Raw genomic sequence first — 16,263 nt, 5'->3', positions numbered from 1 at the left:
CCACCATGATCAAGTTGACTTCATCCCAGAGATGCAGGAATAGTTCAACAGACAAAAATTGGTCAATATGTTCCACCATATAAATAATCTAAAAAATAAAAACCACATGATATTAGATGCTGAAAAAGCTTTCGACAAAATATAACATCCCTTCATGATAAAGGTCTTGGAGAGAGCAGGGGTACAAGGAACAAACCTAAATGTAATAAAGCAATATACAGCAAGCCACCAGCCAACATCAAACTAAATGGAGAGAAAGTCCCAGCAATTCCACTGAAATCAGGAATAAGACAAGGTTGTCCACTCTCTCCATATCTATTCAATATACTTCTTGAGGTTCTAGCTAGAGCAATAATAAAACAAAAGGAGATTAAGGGGATACAAATTGGAAAAAGAAGTCAAACTCTGTTTGCTAATGATATGATAGTTTACATAAGCAACCCCAAAAATTCTACCAAGGAACTTCAACAACTCATAAGCACCTTCAGTAATGTAGCAGGATACAAGATTAACTAAAAAAAAAAAAAAATCAGTAGCCTTTCCTTACACAGATGATAAATGGTCTGAGAAAGAAATCAGAGAAATATCACCCTTCACAATAGCCACAAATAGCATAAAACATCTCGGAGTAACTTTAACCAAACAAGTGAAGACATGCATGACAAGAATTTTAAATCTTTGAAGAAAGAAATTGAAGAAGACACCAGAAAATGGAAAGATCTCTCATGCTCTTGAGTAAGGAGAATTAACATAGGAAAAATGGCAGTCTTGCCGAAAGCAATCTACAGATTCAATGTAATGCCCATCAAAATCCCAGCAAAATTCTTCACAGACCTCAAAAGACCAGTACTCAATTTCATATGGAAAAGCGAAAAACCCAGGAAAGCCAACACAATCCTGTACAATAATGAACTTTCTGAAAGCATCATAATCCCTGACTTCAACTCTACTACAGAGCTACAGTACTGAAAACGGCCTGGTACTGGCATAAAAACAGACAGGAGGACCAATGGAACTAAATAGAAGACCCGGATATCAATCCACACATCTTCGAACACCTGATTTTTGACAAAGAAGCAAAAACTATAAAATGGAAAAAAGAAAGCGTATTTAACAAATGGTGCTGGCATAACTGGATATCAACATGTAGAAGAATGAAAATAGATCCATATCTATTGCCATGCATAAAACTCAAGTCCAAATGGATCAAAGACCTCATGAACCTCATAGAAGAGAAACTGGGAAGTACACTTGAACACACTGACACAGGAAATTAATAAATATATATACTTCCTAAGTATAATCCCAGTAGCACAGACACTGAGAGCAACAATTAATAAATGGGACCTCCTGAAATTAAGAAGCTTCTGTAAAGCAATGGACACGGTCAACAAGACAAAAAGGGAGCCTACAGAATGGGAAAGATCTTTACCAACCCCACATCGGACAGAGGGCTGATCTCCAAAATATACAAAAAACTCAAGAATTTGGTCATCAAAAGAAAAAATAATCCAATAAAAAAATGGAGTACAGACATAAACAGAGAACTCTCAACAGAGGAATCTAAAATGGCTGAAAGACACTTAAGGAAATGCTCAACATCCTTAGCCATCAGAGAAATGCAACTCAAAACAACTCTGAGATTCCATCTTACACCTGTAAGAATGGCCAAGATCAAAAACACTGATAACAACTTATGCTGGAGAGGTTGTGGGGGAAAGGGAACACTCTCCCATTGCTGGTGGGAGTGCAAGCTGGTACAGCCCCTTTGGATATCAGTATGGTGATTTCTCAGAAAATTAGGAAACAGCCTTCTCAGGACCCAGCAATATCACTTTTGGGTATATATCCAAAGGATACTCAATTGTGCCACAAGGACATGTGCTCAACTATGTTTATAGCAGCATTGTTTGTCACAGCCAGAACCTGGAAACAACCTAAATGCCCCTCAACTAAAGAATGGATAAGAAAAATGTGGTACATTTACACAGTGGAGTACTACACAGCAGAAAAAAACAATTACATCTTGAAATTTGCAGGCAAATGGATGGAGCTAGAAAATATCATATTGAGTGAGGTAACCCAGACCCAGAAAGACAAACATCATATGTTCTCACTGATCAGTGGCTTTTAGACATAAAACAAAGAAAACTGGCTTACAAATCACAATCTCAGGGAATCTAGACAACAATGAGGACCCTAAAAGAGACATACTTGAGTCTAAACTACATGAGAAGTAGAAAAAAAAAAACAAGATCTCATGAGTAAATTGGGAGCATGGGGACCCTGAGAGAGGTTTGAAGGGGAGTGGGGAGGCAGGGAGTGGAGCAGAGAAAATGTATAGCTCAATAAAATCAATTTAAAAAATCATGTCTAAATTACATGTACTACCTAGTACAATTCAAATGAAATGTAAGCAGTTACATTGTATTGTTTAGGGAATAATGAAAAGAAAAACAATTGTTTGTACCAATTCAATACAGACAATTCTTTTTCTGGTATTTTTGATTCACAACTGGTCAAATCCACTAAGGCTGAATCCACGGATAAGGAGGGACAATTGTACCTTTCCATGTGGAAGCATGAACACCAGGAGCTCCCAAACGATGTACACACACATATACACACGTGTACACACACACACACACACACACACACACACACACGTGAATGCACATGCCAGAACTTGCAATCAAAAGCAGGCAGGGAACTCTCTAGAAAGAGAAAAAAAGATGTGATTCATACAGTGAATTGTCAGGTTCTCATACTTAGAGAGTCCCCGCCAAAAAGAGAAAAACATCAATAGAAGTGAAAGAAAGAGTTGACAGAAAAGAATGGTACGTAGCCTTCAAATGTGTGGAAAGATACCTAACTCCCACCCAGAATAAGAGAGAAAAACTAATATAAGGAAAGAGGGTTTTTATTTATAAATTTGATAAAAAATAAAACCCAAGGTTTGGATGCTGTGGAGAGGGCGTGGAGGGCAAACACCTCTGTGAATTGGTACAGCCGTAAAGGCCAGCGGCAAGACAATTTCTGTCAAAGTTAGAATGTTTAACCCCCTCACCTAGGCACTACTGTTTGTCCCCCAGGCCCAGCTTTTACGGTCTTCCCCTAGGCTCCTGTCCTGCAGGCACACACCACCACCCTAGCTGAGTTTGGACATGTGATATAATGACGTAATGAAAGCCATGTGTCCTCAGTCCCACCCTGAAGCCTCTGTGGCCTGGAGGTGTCATTTTGTTGTCTGTCATACTCTTCAGATGGGTTTCTCCATACAAGCTCCTGCTGGTCTTGTGTTTTCTCTTCAGTGTCCAAGTAGTGATGCCTCCCCTGTTGCTAGCAGGAGGCCCTGAATGTTCCCTGCTGGTGGGTGTACACCTTGTTCACATGTGTGTAACTAGACGGTGTTAAATTCTTCCTGTGTTGTTCCCTGTAATAACCTAATAGCCATATACCATGGTCTTCACTCATTTTCTGCTAGACTAATAGAACAGCACAGACTGGGAAATTTTTAATAAGCAGAGGTTTGTTTGGCTTACAAGTCTGAACACTGGGAAATCCAATATCACAGCCACAGCAGGAAGGACTGGACCAAAGCAAGACCAAATCCCAATACCAAATCCTAAAGTTCCACCTCTGGCATCTAGAGTCCTGGAGCTATAGCTGGGGTCCACTTGAGCTATTACAGTCTTGGGCAGCCCGGCCCCTCCAGTTCTGCCTGTGGTACTCATGACCTTCTCCTTGGACCAGCTCCAACTTGCCACCTGCCGCTTTCCTTGGTGAACATCCCACATTTTTGATGTCTTCGATACCTAAGTCCATATTACAGTGTGGGCTTGACCTCACAGCTTCACACGCAGCCTATTCAGGAGATGAATTCTAGAAACACGTGCTATACCCTCCTCAGGACTGGTAGAAGACTCCTTTAATCCACGCAGTCTTGGGTCTTGCATTCCTGCAAAACCAGCACCACACAGAACACCAAGATCTGCTGCCACCTTGAGATGCAGGGTGGCCTCCGTGTACCTCAGCTGCTGTCCTAGGCAGCTGTTTTGCAATGGGGCATGGAGGGGGGGAGCGGATACCAGTGGATTCTGTCTACCTCTCCAGTGGCCTTCTTTTCCCAGTGGAAGGCATTGTTATAGCCCGGAGCGCTCAGTGGGCGGCATCCTGCCTTTGGGATAACTTTCTTATGATCCTAGCCAAGTGCAAACTCCCTGGCTTCTCTTTAGTGGCGCTAACATCGTTAACAGTTGCCAGGGTGGCCCACACCCACCTTGCCTGCAAGCAGCTTTCAACGCGCTGCCTTCCTTGCCAGGCTTCGTGTTTCTCCGTGGTTTTCGGCATCACCTGTTGCTCTCTTTCAGCACAGACCTGGATAAGAGCGGTGAGCAGTAACCGTGGCAGCCTGCGTGTGCATCCCATCTTTAATTAAGACATGCTCCTTCAAACAAATCAGCCCCTGACTTCCAACTCAGCCTCCTCGGGCCACAGGCGGAGACATTTAGCCAGATTCCCCGGAGAGTCCTTGTTCCTCTCTGAAACCATAGAGTCGAGTCTCTACTGCTTGTGTATCTGAGAGCATTTTGGCCTTCCAAATCCCTATTAAAGCTTTAAGCACTTAATAGGCACTTAAAAGCTTCTGTCGCCAACAGCTCCAAAGTCTTCCACATTCCTCCGGAAAACCCTCCCCAAGACTTAGGAACCGCATGGTCAAGGTTGTGACAGCAATGGCTAGTCTTGTTGCTAGTGTTCTGTTTTAGTTAACCAAATACCTGGTCAGAAGGAGAGGATTGTGTTGGCTCACACTTTGAGAGGCTAATCCATCATGGTGGGGAACACATGGCAGAACCAGCGATGGGTGGAGAAACTTCCTAAGTGATAGTGTGTCCATGGAGACATACTGAACAACTATATTTTAAAAACAGAAGCATTTTCTCTGGTGGGAAGACCTGTCGAATTTGTTTTTTTAGGAGAAAAAAAATAAATAGGAAATGGTTGACTATTCTACCTCTTGTCTGCAAGAAAGGGAAATTCATTTAGCCAGGATGGTGGTGCCTGGCTGTAATCTTAGCACTTGGGAGACTGAGCCAGGAGGCTTGTTCAAGTTCAAGCCAGCCTGTGTCACATAGTAATAACATAGGTGCTAGAGAGATGTCTCAGCAGTTAGGTTTACAGAAGGTTCAGGTTCAATCCTCAGCACCCATGAAGGGAGGCTCATAACCGCCTGTAACTCCAGCTCCTTGGGCCTCCACAGGCGCCCCTGCTTACATACACATACCCACACACAGACACGGTCAGATTTGTTAATTTAATTTTTTAATAATTAAAAATAAATTAACCCAATACTCATTGTCTATTCAAACATTTAAGCTTTAAAAAAATCTCCTTAGCTAGGGGTTGGCACCGCCAGCTGGAAGAAGAGCTAAGCAAATTGATGGTCCAATCCCAAGGAACTAGGGAAGATAAAACCAGGAATTTGGCTGCCTTGTCCCTGCTGGCTTCAAACTCCCTATGTAGCTGAGGATGACCTTGAACTTCTGATTCTCTCCCCATCTCTCTGAGTGCTCAGATGACAGATGTACCCCAGCACACTGAGTCTATGCCAGGCTGGAGACTAGTCTGGGTCTACCAACAGAACCACATCCGTAGCTCGAATTCCGCCAGTTCTCACTTGCCTTTTATTATTGCGTGTGTGGTGTGTGTGTGACAATATAATTGGGTGCTTCTGAATTTTTGATCACCTCAATATTATATTTTTCAGATGTGAGAGCAGAGGAAGGACTTACAGACTCACCAGGATGCTTTCCAACCGCGCCTTCTCTACCGTCAGTTTCTGTAACCTGTGTCTTGCGGGTAAGTGTTACTGTTCATCTAACAGCTGTTAGAGGAGCAAGCCTGTGTCCATGTCATCACACACAGCCCTGATGTGGTTTGGCAAACCAATGTCCATGGCTGGAGGACCCAGATCGGCACGACCAGTATCAGGCACCCTGTGGTTTTCTGCCTGTTAATTTGAGTTAAGCCAGAATAATGTAAGCTACAATCATATTAGGGAAACACCCTTGTTTCTAAGCGAAGGGTGGTTGCTGTAAGTCTAACCACAGTGGAGTGGAGTGGAGAAGACAACCCCTTTATCTCTTTCCATGGACACAAAATTGGAAATCCAGCCCTGAACTTGGGGTTATGCAGTTCGTTTATTTATTTATTTTAGCCCTTTTCTTCACTACAGTTCTATTTTGTCCCACCCCTTCTCCTTCTTCCTCTTGACTGTTTCACTGACAGATCATCTGTCCCTTCGTTTGTCCTTAGGGACTCCTGAGTGTGACAGTTGTCCCAGTGTAGGTACCCATGGATGATGTGTAACCACCCATGGACTCCACCTTCTGTAAAATGCCAGGAATCCCACTCCCCTTAAGTCTTTACCAGATCTGGAAATAAATGCCCCCCTTAACTTAAGCCTGCTCCAAGGGGACAGCACTCATAGTTCCCATCCCAAACCCCTCTCTTCATCGTCCGCCCTGGGTAAACATCTTTATCTATAAAGTGTATTAGTGAACAGCATGATGATTTCTATGCTGAGAAATGTTTCATATGCACAGCTGCTCCTCAGACACTCTCTTCCTACCCAGTCCTCACTGTGTCGGGTCCCAGAGGCCTCACCTTGCTTCTGCCCTGATTGCCACAGAAACATTTCTGTTCTTCACAGTATTTTTGTTAGCGCAAGCAAATCTCAGTGTTGGTGAGTGCACGCGTGTCAAAGGCTCGGAAATGTTGGTGAGTGTGCGCGTGTCAAAGGCTCTTAAATTTAGCGTGATGCTGATAATCTGAACCCAGAATAAACATCTCTGTTACTTGTTTTTCTTCCTCCTAGTGTGCATGATCCTACAATTTGGTTCGCCATCTGCTTTTGTTGGTAAGAATTATTCTGAGTTTGGCTATATTTAATGTAAGGGTCAAAGTGTCGGGCTAACAGACAGGGAAAGCTTGATCTCGGGTGTGCTGACAAGCTTATTGGAATCCTTTGTCCAGAAGAGGAGCTAGGATTGTCTAACTGAAGTTTTCATTATCTGTCTCCTATAGCTGCCACAGAAGAAACATACGAGAACATTACTGGTAAGTTGCAGCCTTGTGGTGATATGTAGAGTAATAGAAATGGGTTAATTTAAGATGTAAGAGCTAGTTAGGAATATGCCTGAGCCATTGGCCAAGCAGTGTTGTAATTAATACAGTTTCTGTGTGATTGTTCCGGTCTGGGTAGCCGAGAAATGAAAGCACAGTCTCCATTTACAGTCTCCTAAAACCATCATAAGAAAAGAAACATAGTGATCACTAAGACACCCTCTTACAGAAACACTGAAGTTTTAATCTCTCACTAATAAAAGAATGAAGACAGAAAATATGATGCAGACATAGTTTCTCTTTAATATCTCATCTTCTACATACTGGTTTCAGGTAAAGGAAAATACATTTTTAAAACTAGAATTCTTCCCCCTTTTTGTGATCAGGGGAATTAAAGTGCAGTGGGGAACTGAGCTGGGGAAAGGGAGGGAGGGAGAGAGACAGGGAGATAGAGAGAGGGAAAGTCTAAAGTGGGTGGAGCGATTTATGGACCAGTGGAGCAAAGAGGATGAGGTTGTGGAAGAAGCCTCTGGTCCGGAAGGAGCATGATTATTTGGGAACCCTTTGTCCAAGTCTGTTTACAGGGTGCTGGTTCCTGTTTGTGAACTTTGCTCCTCTGACAGTATGTTGTCGCTAGCTAGCTGAATTACTTCATTTCCCATGTCCAGCAGACTTCCTGCACGTTCCAGATGCCATTGTGCTTGGGCTTTCCTGGGGGACGTTGGGTCTGAGCTCCCAAGCGGGAGAGCAATCCTGAATTTCAGATTTCATATTTTGTTTGTTTGTTTTGTTTTCTTTCTTTTCACCTCCCATTCCCTCCAGAGTACCCAAAAGAATCTTGCACTGTGAACCTGATATTACGAAACTTCCGGCTAGTTTTATCGTTGGAATTAGAGAACAAGTCGCTCCCACCCACTCACTTTACATTTTGGAACACAATCATGAGGTTGGTTGGTGTTTCATTTTCTTCTCTTGCTGAATGTGTTACCTTTCTTTCATATTGTGTGATTTCTCCCCTCAATATACACACTTTTGGTCCCAGACTTTTTTAAGTTAATTTATGTGTGTGGGGGGAACATGTACATGTGTTTGCTGAGGCCAGAGGTTGGTTGACATTATATGTCTGCCTCATCCACTCTCCACCTTAAGTTTTGAAGGAGGGGCTTGAGGCTTTTGCTAGGTTGGTGGCCAGTAAGCCCCAGGGATCCTCCAGTCTGTCTCCCCAGGGCTAGGATTGTAGGTGCTGCCTCCTTGTGATGGCTGGGGATAGAACACAGATCCTCATGCCTTCTGAGCAACCACTTCACTGACTCAGCCATCTCTTCCCAACTCTTTGTCTTGGATTTCTCTTTTTTAAATTCAGAACCTTAAAGGGTCAAAGTCAAAACACTGATCCTTTCTTAATTAATTTGAAATCTTTTTTTTTATATTTCATAAAATCTATTGCTATTCACACGGACCAACTAATTTGCCAACTATATGGCAAGGTAGTAATAAAGGAATTAAATATTTTTTAGAATTTATTTTTATTGTTTTGTCTATAGGCATTTTTCATTACTTATAGATGTGTGTGTCTGCATGTGGTTATGTGCACTTGGAGACAGATACCTGTGGAGGTCAGAGGTATTGGATGCCCTGGAACTGGAGTTGTATGTTGACATGAGTTCTAGGAACTCTCTTCAGGTTAATAACCCAAAGCTATTTGGGGGCAACGTTTGTGTTCATAACCAAAGTGATGGAGGAAGGTCATTGGCTAATAAAGGCACTGCCCTGGCCCATTTTATTGATTAGAGGATAGGTGGGAGGAGAAAGCAGAACAGGGCGCTGGGAGGAAGAGGAAGTGAGCTCAGAGTCGCGACAGCTCTGCTCTCAGGAGCAGACGCCTGAGAGACACACCATGCCCCCGCTCCTGGAATGAAGCTCTGACCCAGGATGGACATAGGCTAGAATCTCCCCGGTAAGCGCACCTTGGGGTGCTACATACAGATGATTAGAAATGGGCTAAATTAATATGTGAGAATTAGCCTAGAAGAGAATGGGCCAAGCAGTTTTTAAAAGAATACAGTGTCCGTGTAATTATTTCGGGGCATAAGCTAGCCGGGCAGGCGGCTGGGGTGTTGGGGACGCAGCCCCACCGCCGCCCTTATTACTTCACCAAAGCCAGATTCTTGTGGTTCACAGTGATCTGTTTTCAGTCACTCTGACATTTAAGGGTCTCACTTCCCATGGGGCTCAAAGTCTGTTGACCATATGATGCTTTCCGTCCACGTTTCTTTACTCATGGAGACAGGTTAGATTCTAGAAACTCTGCAAGCTTGGGTCCAACGTCATTTCGCCACTGACAAGCTTGATACTTAGTCCAGAGCGTTTTGTCTCTGCTTAAGGATTGCTACAAGGAGTAAAGATGGGGTTGATGGAGACTACCTTGGCCCTCTTGCTCCCACGCTCATCTTTCCTGCATCCTTGTTACGACCAAGTAGCTCTTTGAGGAGAGAGTATTGTATATGTAAGCTCTGTGACCTGGCCCAAAATGTCCTTTTCTTGATTATGTACCTGATGTCCAACTGTTAAACTGGCCAGGAGAAGGCAAAGGTCTCCCTTTCTCCTGACAAGTCTGTTTTTATCTTCTCGATGATCACACATGCTGTTAGCCTACCCAGTCTAGTTTCTGCCACTGTGATAAAACACCCTGGCCAACAGGAACTTGGGGAAGAAAGGGGTTTATTTGGATTACAATTCCAGGCTACAGTCCACTGTTGAGGGAAATCAAGGCAAGAACTTCAAGTGTCACCTCACAGTCATGATCAGAGAAACAAATCTATGGAGCCTTGCTTGCTTGGCTTAAGCTAGTCCCTCAGCTACCTTTTTATACTCATACCGTTCAGCACCCAGGCCAGGAAACAGGGTCACCCACCTTCAGGGTGCTTCCAACGTCAATTAACAATCAAGATAATCACCTACAGACTTGTCCATGGGCAAACTCAATCCAGATAATTATTCAGCCCTAGGTTCTCCTCCCTCCCTCCTGTTGACAGTTAAAGCTAACCAACACTTTCCCTTTCTTCCCCAAGCTTGGTAGACCAGATGTCCATGTTGTCCCTAAACTAACACAGTTCTGACTTAAGACTATGTTTATGACCTTCAGACAGAGAGGGAGGGCTTGGTAAAGCAGTTGTAACTGTCTGAGAGTGAGAGGGAGGTCTGAGGCCAAGGCCAGGAAAGCCTCCCTCCCTCCCTCCCTCCCTCCCTGACTCCTTCCCTCCCTCCCTTCATGCAGCAGATTGCATCCATGAAACAAAGCCTTTTCCTCTAGGCACAGATATTCAGAAAGAAGCTGGGGACATTATTAAGCAAATAAAGATATAATGAATCCTCAGGGGGAAAAAAATCCAAAAGAGATTGAAAGTGTGGGGCCAGATAGAGTTTAACATGTCCAATTTTAAGATAAAGTAAGTGTGGAATATCTGGTCAGAGCCCTGAAGGAATGAATGAGGCCCAGAGAGTGGATTCTCAGAACACATATGCTCAGCTTTTCCTTTTTCATCTTCTCCCCCACCCACAAAGCGAAACAGAAGCTCCGAAGGTGCTTGAGAACTGTAGAAATATCACAGAACCATCTTGCGACGTGACAGACAAGTGGAATGGAACGCATGAGACCTATGTTCTCATCATCGTCATTTACAGAGGAGACTCCATGCCGAGCTATTGTGATTCCTCTATCACGGACTTAGACAGTGAGCATGCCTCTCTCTCTCTCTCCATGGTTTGCTACATAGAGAAAGGTCCGCAAAGGTGTTTGACTTCAGAGCTGGGTTGACTCTTGGCCCTGCCTTGTGTGGTCATTGATTGCTCAGAGCCTCAGCTTTCTGATCTGAAAAGTGGGTCCGTAACCTCATCTTCTCAGATTATTGGCAGGTTTTCAGCAGTAGCTGCAGCTGTTTTCCTGGTCTCTTTGCAGCCTGGCAGGAAGTGGGGAAGAGCCTGATAGGAAGTGAGGAGGAGCCTGGCAGGAAGTGAGGAGGAGCCTGGCAGGAAGTGAGGAGGAGCCTGGCAGGATGTAGGGAGGAGCCTGGCAGGAAGTGGGGAGGAGCCTGGCAGGATGTAGGGAGGAGCCTGGCAGGAAGTGGGGAGGAGCCTGGCAGGAAGTGGGGAGGAGCCTGGCAGGAAGTGAGGAGGAGCCTGACAGGAAGTGGGGAAGAGGGTTTGTATGTTTCTTTCTAAGCTGTTGTGTCAGTTTAGGCCAGTGTCTTTCTGACTACCACAGCCTGTCTGAGACTATAACCCAATAAAGCTGCATATGTGAGCCCTAGGACCCTCAGCTCACAGGGTGGAGTGACCCTTTCTCTCTTTCCCTGTGTCTGAGGGCCACCTCCTGGGCACTTGTGTTAGTGGTTCCAGCTCCTTTATAACTGGTTTCCAAGGTCATGATTTGGTTTTGGCATGCTCTTACAGATCGAGTAGGTGTGTGTGTGTGTGTGTGTGTGTGTGTATGTGTGCAGACATACTTGGCAAATGATAATGTGGCTACCATGACCCATGATTCAGATCTTACGAGGCATGAGACCACTGCAGTGGTATGCAGGCTTTGGATCACCATTTATATCTGTGCATAGACACACAGAAAAGAGATTGAAGAATAATTTATAGATCATGATAAGGAATATGTATTCAAGTAATAAGTATTTTTCATGATCCAAATAATAAATATGAAAAGAATACTAAAACCTAAGATCGCCAAGTATGGTGGTGCACACATATAATTCCAGCCCCCAAGAGCCTGAGACAGGAGGATTACTGCAGGTGTGAGGTCAGCTTAGGCTGCATAGAATATAGGAAGTCAGTCAGGGCTACATTGTCAGGCCCTTTGTCAAACAAACAAAACCAAATCCCCAGGACTAGAAAAGCAACACAGACCTCCTGCTGTAACACCGTTCTTCTGAACAGATTCAGCAATGCACATTAAAAAAAAAAAAAAAAAAACAAGTAACGTAAGCCAGCAAGAAGGCTCAGTGAGTAAAGGCGTTTGTCCCCAAACCCAATGATCTGGTCAGTCTCTACCCACACGGTAGAGAAAGAGCAGTTCCCAAAAGTTGTCCTCTGACCTGCACACCTGTGCTGTGATGCATGTGCCCACACACATATGCATGCACACGCACAAATAAAGTAAAAACTTTTTAAAAAACCTTAAAATAGTAGATGTTTTTCTATCAAATATGGAGAGAATATATAAAACAAAAAAACCTTTAACATGTGACGACTCTAACCAAGAATTCCCTATTGCTAATTTGTTATTAAAAAATGGTCAAGACGATTGGAGAGATGGCTGGACAACTAAGAGTACACAGTGTTCCTACAGAGCTGAGTTCAGTTCCCAGCAGCCACAGCTCACAACCACCTAGAACTCCAGCTTCAGGGATCTGCTGCCCTCTTCTGGCCTCTGCACGCAACTGCACTTATGTGCACATTCCCCACAAGTGTGCACACATACATGTAATTTAATAATTTTTTAAAAGCACTTTTTAAAAAAAATCAATGTAATTTTTAAGATTTATTTATTATGTACACAGTGCTCAGCCTCCATGTATGCCTGCAGGCCAGAAGAGGGCACCAGATCTCATTACAGATGGTTGTGATCCACCATGTGGGTTGCTGGGAATTGAACTCAGGACCTCTGGAAGAGCAGTCAGTGCTCTTAACCTCTGAGCCATCTCTCCAGCCCCTAAAAGCACTTTTAAAAGGAAAAAGATCCTGGCAGTGGTGGCACATGCCTTTAATTCCAGCACTCGGAGGCAGAGGCAGGTGGATCTCTGAATTTGAGATCAGTCTGGTCTACAAAGTGAATCTCAGGATAGCCAGAGCTGTTACACAGAGAAACCCTGTCTCAGAACAAAAGAAGACGACACAGAGAGAAAGAAATAGCTAAGGACAAATGCAAAGATTCAGCTCAAGAACACTGAATGACACATTGGTTCTTTTCATAAATATTAAGGATAATCAATTTGTTCAAAACAGTGAGTCAATTGGGGTCTAGAACACAAGGTTTTAAATTCATCCTGGAAAGTTACGCGGTGAGTTGGGGGTCAGTGCTCCTCATGAAGGCCAGAGAAGAACACGTTAGACTTCGTGGCCCATATACAGGATACAGGCTCTGTTGGGTTGTCCTTCATGTTTTCCTGAGATTCCCACCCCCAAAAAAGTGCAAAATCATCCAAAAGAAAAAGATATGAAATTGTAGGTTATGCCAAAGTCTAACCCATGAGACATGGTTTTCTAGCCCTTGGGGTAGATAAATATGTTTATGGATTACAGTTAAGTGAGCCAGGGATGATGACTTGTGCTTGGAACCCCAGTACTGAAGAACCAGAAGGCGAAAACTGTGAGTTCAAGGCCAGCCAGGCTGTGTAGGGAAAATCTGGGTTGTTTGTCTGTTTTTTAAGTAGTTAAGTGGCATAAAAAAATGTGGGTTAGAAGGATTTAATTTCCGTGTGTATATCTGTGAACATACATATGCATGTATGGCAGTTATACGCCCCAGTTAATACTTGTGAACACGTATTTATTCATATACATACATCATGGAAGTTAATTATACTCAAAGGAAATTCCCACCTGTATTTTCTGCAAGTGTATATTATTGCTATATATTTATGTTGAGTTATGAAGACAAGTCCCTTTAAATTTTGTATGTAAAATACAGCGTGAGAACTGGAACTCTGTTGATGTCCATCTCAAATCTGTCTCAATGTGTCATAAGAATGCTCATGAATCGTTTTACTTTTGTATTCTCTGCTTTTCACCAGTAAATCCAAACAATGCTATCCAGCTAGAATTAGAAGCCCACAGAATGAGCCTTTCTTAGGAGGGACCACCTTGCGTACCAAAAGACTGACTGGAGCTCACTCTCGTTCTCTTTCCCACACAGTTAGACCTGAGCCGCCAGAATTTGAGATTATTGGCTTCATGGATCACATCAACGTGACAGTGAAATTCCCACCTGTCACCCCCAAGATATACGGGGAGAGCATATGGGAAGTACTAGGCTCTAAGTCGTTTTTCATCGAAGAGTGGGCAGGCAAGAACATGAAGATGGTAAGTGCTTCCTCGGGTTCAGATCAAAACAATGCCAAGCTGGCCGTGGATGTTCCTCACTATCTCTCCAAGAGCTGTGTAAAGCCAGGAAAGGGCTGCATGTTTCTGTCATGTTCGTGTTCGACACTCAGCATTGCAGAGAGAGCTGGGGCAGGGGTAGGAAGGGGAAAGACGGTGTAGCATCTACTGTTACACTTCAGCCATGCTTCCTCATGTTCTTACCACGAACTGCAGCATTTTAGACTGTTTCAGAAAGGATTATAACGACACTGTGGGATGAAAACTATAGGCAGCAGGGCTCTTCTTTACTAAAGAAAAATCCTCTTTAAATCAAATTAAATCTTGGAATAGAAGAGGCCATTGGTGTAACCCAGGCAACAGGTGGGAGTAGCCTGGACCAGTTGGCCATGGGACCTTCCAGGGCTACAGTGTAGTTTATAAAGGGACTCTAGAGTATGGTAGAGAAAAGGGAAAAGTTAAGGCCACAGCATATTACAGTTGCCACTAGCGGAAGTAATGAGGACTCTGGCTGAAGCTCAGTTAGGTTTTGTTAAATGGGAGATGCCAAGATGGTGTTCAGCAGGAGGCTGTGGCAGGCGGGTCCCATGTCTGGAGTGAAGGGAGAGTTCTTTGATAAGGGTGCCTCTGGTGAGTCTTGGGACAGAGCCTGACTGGAATGGGCCCCTTCCCGAAAAGCATGGCAGAGCTCGCTCTCCTCTGGAGTGTCTCTTTTAAAGGGAAGGAATGCTCAGTGGGCTGGGGAAATGGCCAGCTATGGTCATGGGCACTCAGGACCTTGGGAGCCTGTTTTATTTCCTTCCCCTGGGAGGTGCTGGCTTCACTGCTGCACCGTGTCCACCCCGCCCCACCGTCTTTTCCATGACTCCCCTCCGTGCTTGAGCTTGTGTTTTGTTGACCCGGCTGCCTCTTTGTTTAGTAACCCCTCCTGCTCAGAAGAAGCTGGTAGAGGCGCGGTCTTACTGAAGACTTAAATGACTATAAATCCCAGCTTAAGAAATTGTTACTTGAGGAATTGCACAGTAAGACTTTTTACAGAGTTAGTATTTGGAGTAGAGGTGGGGCTAAGGGAAAATGGTAATATTGTAGAAAGGATATCACAGGAATCTTCATTCAATTTAGTACTTTTTTTCCTCATCCAGAAAAGGAGTTGATAGGCCAGATGTGGTTTTAAAATATGTGTGCATATGTCTAAACATGTGGTTTGGTGATAAACTGCTTGCTTCTAAAGACGTATAACCCTTTTCACAATTAATCCTATGATGTTTTTAAACCTGTTTACAATGGGACCTTTAGAGTTCAGAGCTCTCACCAAGGTCTTAACTGATCTCTCTCTCTCTCTCTCTCTCTCTCTCTCTCTCTCTCTCTGTGTGTGTGTGTGTGTGTGTGTGTGTGTGTGTGTGTATCTGTGTCTGTGTTTCTTTTTACAGCACAATCCCAAAATGGATAACCCCACGGGGAACTTCACCTATGTCCTCCGAGACTTACTTCCAAAGACAAATTATTGTGTGTCCGTTTATTTTAAAACTGGAAAGATGGAAGACACTATTAAGTCCCCCTTTAAGTGCACTCTTCTTCCGCCTGGCCAGGAAGCAGGTATGGTCAGGCTTTTAAAATTTGTACTTTTGTTTTGATGGAAAATCTGCTGGATGAAAAAAAAATCTCAAGTTCTAGTGTGCTAAATGTACTTCTTCCAATAAATGCATGTCACGGAGCTGTTCCTACTGGTCCATATCTAATGTCTGCCGGAAGAATAACCAAATGTCTGCTTGAGAAGGTCATATCCTCTCTGGCACTTTAAGGAATTCTGGGTTAAACCCAGAGCTGTGTGCCCTTTGGCCATTGTTTGTGCCTAGTGCTAGAAGACTGGAAGTGGCTTGAAGCCCTGGCATTGGACACCTGGGAAGGTACAGGATGGAAACGGAGGCCTTGGGTGTGAGTCCTAAGAATATGAGGGACGCTTCTCCACAGAGAGGATACAGCCCCTGGCGAGGTCAAGAAGCCTTCCTATTATAGACCCTTGAACAGCCA

At 43.9% G+C, this 16,263-nt stretch overlaps 1 protein-coding gene across 1 annotated transcript in view; it reads left to right on the top strand.

Moving 5' to 3' along the window:
* Ifnar2 (interferon alpha and beta receptor subunit 2) overlaps nt 1–16,263 on the top strand; it is a 45,783-nt gene that overhangs the window by 16,511 nt on the left and 13,009 nt on the right. Inside the window, exons 2-8 of the mRNA XM_041673286.1 lie at nt 5,768–5,859; nt 6,878–6,919; nt 7,087–7,119; nt 7,948–8,071; nt 10,690–10,859; nt 14,048–14,214; nt 15,663–15,828. Of these exons, the coding sequence (XP_041529220.1) occupies nt 5,768–5,859; nt 6,878–6,919; nt 7,087–7,119; nt 7,948–8,071; nt 10,690–10,859; nt 14,048–14,214; nt 15,663–15,828 (794 nt within the window). The remainder of the gene's footprint in view (nt 1–5,767; nt 5,860–6,877; nt 6,920–7,086; nt 7,120–7,947; nt 8,072–10,689; nt 10,860–14,047; nt 14,215–15,662; nt 15,829–16,263) is intronic.

This window comes from Microtus oregoni, unplaced genomic scaffold (genome assembly GCF_018167655.1).
Source record: "Microtus oregoni isolate MIOR12 unplaced genomic scaffold, Mior012 000023F_ref0000262, whole genome shotgun sequence".
NCBI lineage: Eukaryota > Metazoa > Chordata > Mammalia > Rodentia > Cricetidae > Microtus > Microtus oregoni.
Note: the sequence above shows the minus strand (reverse complement) of the source record. Positions and strands in the feature narration are given on the sequence as shown.